Genomic DNA, 3,712 nt, shown 5'->3' with positions numbered 1-3,712 from the left:
GATCAGACATTGAAGGCCTATCAGATACTCTCCACTCTTCTACAGACACGCTGTCGTTCTCTAACAACAGGGTTAGATCCAGCACCTCCTCCCATCCAGGAGGTGTATGGNACGCTGTCGTTCTCTGACAACAGGGTTAGATCCAGCACCTCCTCCCATCCAGGAAACCGGTTTGAACTCGGGAATATGAGTGTGGGTGTATTACCTCTATTGCAGATGCTTAAGTTAGTATTTAATAAGAAGTGTAGTAAAGACTCACCTCGGTCGTTCTCCGTAGAACTACCCCATACTGGATGCCTTGCATTCGCATCGCAGCCGACAACTATAATTTGTCTGTGGTTTTTGGCTATTATCCCCTTGATTTCGGTTGGCGGACTGTCCCTATCGTGGGCCATGTATGATGAGGCCAGGAGTATACTTGGCTGTCCGGTGGTCTCCACCTTAACCATTTTTGTATCTGATGTGCTGAAATTAGAGCAAAGGAATGCATTTATACCGTTCTTGATAAGAATACACGCCCGCGGTTTACCCACCTTGCTCTTATAGTATAGTTTATAATTATTTATGTTTAGTCCCACGACTGTATCGTGCTTGACCCAGGGCTCTTGAATTAGGCTTATGTCTATATCCTCCTCACTGAGAAGGACAACTAGATTATCTGTAGCACATTTGGAGTGCTGCAGATTTATTTGGGCTACTTTAAGTTTCCGGTTCAGGGTCATCTGTCAGCTTCACACCCATGAGAAGCTCACCAGCTCCATCAACCCCGGGATCTTCTTCTACCGGGCTAACCTCTCCGAGGAATACCCGCACTCTAGCCTTACGGATACCGAAGCAGAGCCGATAGTCAGCCTTCTCTAAGGCGTCCAGTGATTCTGCGCAAATAGCTAGCAGAATGGGCTTATTTGTAGGCCTTCTTGGCTCTTCAACCTTTATAAGCTCCCATTCCTCGATCGCCGGTATGTCTTTATTATGCAGCTTAAGACACCGCAGCAACTTTTCGCCTGGTTCATCCATCGGAGGCAGCCAAATGCGCGCACGTGGTCTCCTTGGAATGTCCTTAGCTGGGATCAGCTTGAGCTTCAAGCCGACAAAAGTGTCGCTGATCTTAGCGACGCATCCAGCAAGGAAATCCAGGGAGAACTGGTTCGCGCACTTGACTACCCGGTATCCCCGTAGGGATTCCGACGAGTCGAACTCTGGGTGAGGACCTTCGGGGTTGTCGAGTACGTAGTTCATTACGAGGCTCGACAGCCTCACATCAATCTCCACCCATTTCTGCTGCACTGCCAGCGGTGTCTTGCTATTTTCATCTATTATCGCCGCCTGTAGGTGATCTCTGGCGACGTCACTAAAACAGCGATGCTTCGCGGGTGCTGCGGACTCCGCATCACCTCCTTGCTTAGCCTTCTTTGTAATGGCCCCTTGGCCGCCTTCATTATGAGAGCGGTTCCGTTTCTTTGCTTCGGTGGCCTCGATTGTGGCTGCACGATCTGTCTGTAACTTTTCATACTCTTCCACTATTTGCATGTATTTTGCCTTGTCTTCCTCGTCACGCTCATGAACCGTACCAGCCGCGGCATTTTTGTCAATTTTATTTAACATATTTAGCGCCTTCTGGTACATCTGTCTCATGACCACGCCCGAGGATTTCCTTTTCTTAGAGGCGGGATTGCTGCCTGCAACGGCCGCCGATTTGCTGGTTGTTGGTTGCTCGTCCGGAGTACTACGGCAGGCGCTACCGGTGCTATTTTTGAATACTTGCAGAGTGGTGATACTTTGGCTGGCAACATTAATCAATTGAAAGAAAAATAGTTAAACTACTAATGATAATATACTGGTCAAAATGTCCCACTGCTATTATCTCGCTCATAGGTGTAGATATATTAGAATGCCTTTTATTCTATTCAGTTCTTTTTCCAGACTAGAAAATGTTATTTTTAAAATGAGACACTTGTGTATATTTTATAAGGAAAATAGGTAGAAAAAATCGTAATTCAAAATCAATTTTTTGAATAAACAAAAGCAAATTAAGTTTCGTATTTTAAGTGTAATTCTACCCTAGCTAGACGCTCTTTCATTTCCAACTCCATTATTTGCAACTTTTCTTTCATTATATCAGAAAGTGCAGTTATGCTATAAATGCCTCTACGGCTTGTGCTTGGAGTACATTTTACCTCTGACAGACTTTCATTTACCACTGAAGAATTGCTAATCGGCTTTGAAATGCTCATCGGATCCTGAGCGTCAGGAAGGTACTGGATATCTGGACTTAAGTTGCTCATAGGATCCTGTGCGTCAGGTAGATACTCAATATTTAAAATATCAAAGTTCTCTACCTCGCTATGTAGAGTTTCCTCAATTATGGACGGCACCTGTAGTGTGCTTCCGAATATGTCATCAAATTCATAAAAACTAAACATTTTTGTTAAAGGGCCTAAGAAATTTAGAATTTTAGTTTTCATAGTCAGACTGAGAATTCAATAAACATCAAAACTTTACTTTTAATAGTGTCTCCATCCATACTACCCGCACCAGTGGAGCCCTCCCATTGCTTAGCGGTGTTGTAGTTCACACGCATGTTCCTCACCTTGGATCGTACTCATTTCCAGTCTAATGCCTTTAGAGACTCCTCCAAGAAGCGTGTGGAATGCTTTCGCCGTTGGTTTCTTTAATTATTTATTAAACAAATCCATTTAAATCTTTCTGAGTTCGAATCTAAACCTGAACAAACCAACAATAGTTTGCGTTAATTCTATAACAACTTAACTGATTATTCAAATTTATCTCCATTTCAGATTTTGTCAACTTTTAATTTATTTTGGCGCCAAAGGTAAGAAGAAAAATGTAAACAAAAAGAGCTGGTCGAATATCACGTTGAAATAGCAAAACATAATATTCCGCATACATAGGATTCGCAGTTGTATTGTGCTATTCCATATTCCTTTACGAAACAACAACAATTTTAATACAGGTGTGCTAAAACAATAACAGATAGCACAAATACGACAAATAGCACACCTTAAAAATACCCTAATAGTGTTTATTGTGTGAAATAGCACCGAGAGGTTAGCTCAATTTACAAACTTTAACAACAAATAACTTAAAAGCTATAAGCCTCCGTAGGCTAAAAGTATATATATTTGCAATCAGGAGAACACCCTTACCGCCCGCCCCCCCATAACCACCTTTTTTTGTACGCGGGGATGCCAAACCAAAATTTTCCCGTCCGCAGCCACATTTCTTCGACCAGATGGATGTGCTCGCGACAAACGTACTGGAGTCAATGTGGCTCACTTGGTCAAACTTGGAGGTAGAAAAGCGGTTGGCCGTGCAACAAAAACACTGAAAAAGAAGACATTAAGGGTATTCATCAAACCTTATAAATGCATTGTAAACCGTATAAACTTATAATTGTGTAAACCTTATAAATGAACTGGTAAAATTTGTATGGAAACTCGTTTACACTTTAGTTGCGTTCCAGATGCTTCACGATATTCACGAAATTCACGATTTGCAGGAACAGCTGTTTTCTCCATTAATAAACCTTATGGGAGGTGGTCACCTGGAACGACTTCCTGTAAAAACCTGCAAATCGTGAAGCATCTGGAACGCAACTATTTCTGAGAAATTTCTCCAGCGATTTCACTGAATAAACTTAATAAACTGAAGCCAATGCAACTCTGTGACAACTCTAGCTATGTTTTTTTTT

At 42.3% G+C, this 3,712-nt stretch overlaps 2 protein-coding genes across 2 annotated transcripts; both read right to left on the bottom strand.

Moving 5' to 3' along the window:
* Positions 1-699: 699 nt before the first annotated feature.
* On the bottom strand, positions 700-1,626 carry LOC108372027 (uncharacterized). Its single transcript, XM_017627661.1, has one exon. It carries the CDS (start codon positions 1,624-1,626, stop codon positions 700-702), a length of 927 nt encoding a protein of 308 aa, XP_017483150.1.
* A 404-nt stretch (positions 1,627-2,030) lies between these two features.
* On the bottom strand, positions 2,031-2,733 carry LOC108372026 (uncharacterized). Its single transcript, XM_017627660.1, has 2 exons — positions 2,503-2,733; positions 2,031-2,437 (listed from the first exon to the last, which is right to left on the bottom strand). Exons 1-2 carry the CDS (start codon positions 2,579-2,581, stop codon positions 2,031-2,033), a joined length of 486 nt encoding a protein of 161 aa, XP_017483149.1. The 5' UTR covers positions 2,582-2,733.
* Positions 2,734-3,712: the final 979 nt, after the last annotated feature.

The sequence above is a fragment of the Rhagoletis zephyria genome, unplaced genomic scaffold (assembly GCF_001687245.7).
Source record: "Rhagoletis zephyria isolate East Lansing unplaced genomic scaffold, Rhagoletis_zephyria_1.1 Rzeph_scaffold_05379, whole genome shotgun sequence".
Classification (NCBI taxonomy): Eukaryota; Metazoa; Arthropoda; class Insecta; order Diptera; family Tephritidae; genus Rhagoletis; species Rhagoletis zephyria.
Note: the sequence above shows the minus strand (reverse complement) of the source record. Positions and strands in the feature narration are given on the sequence as shown.

Excerpts from the sequence above, each read along its gene's own strand:
- LOC108372027 (XM_017627661.1), bottom strand. The coding sequence starts at position 1,626 with ATGTACCAGAAGGCGCTAAATATGTTAAATAAAATTGACAAAAATGCC.
- LOC108372026 (XM_017627660.1), bottom strand. The coding sequence starts at position 2,581 with ATGCGTGTGAACTACAACACCGCTAAGCAATGGGAGGGCTCCACTGGT. Across the intron at positions 2,438-2,502 it reads GGATGGAGACACTATTAAAA|GCCCTTTAACAAAAATGTTT; the intron begins GTAAAGTTTTGA and ends TAAATTTCTTAG.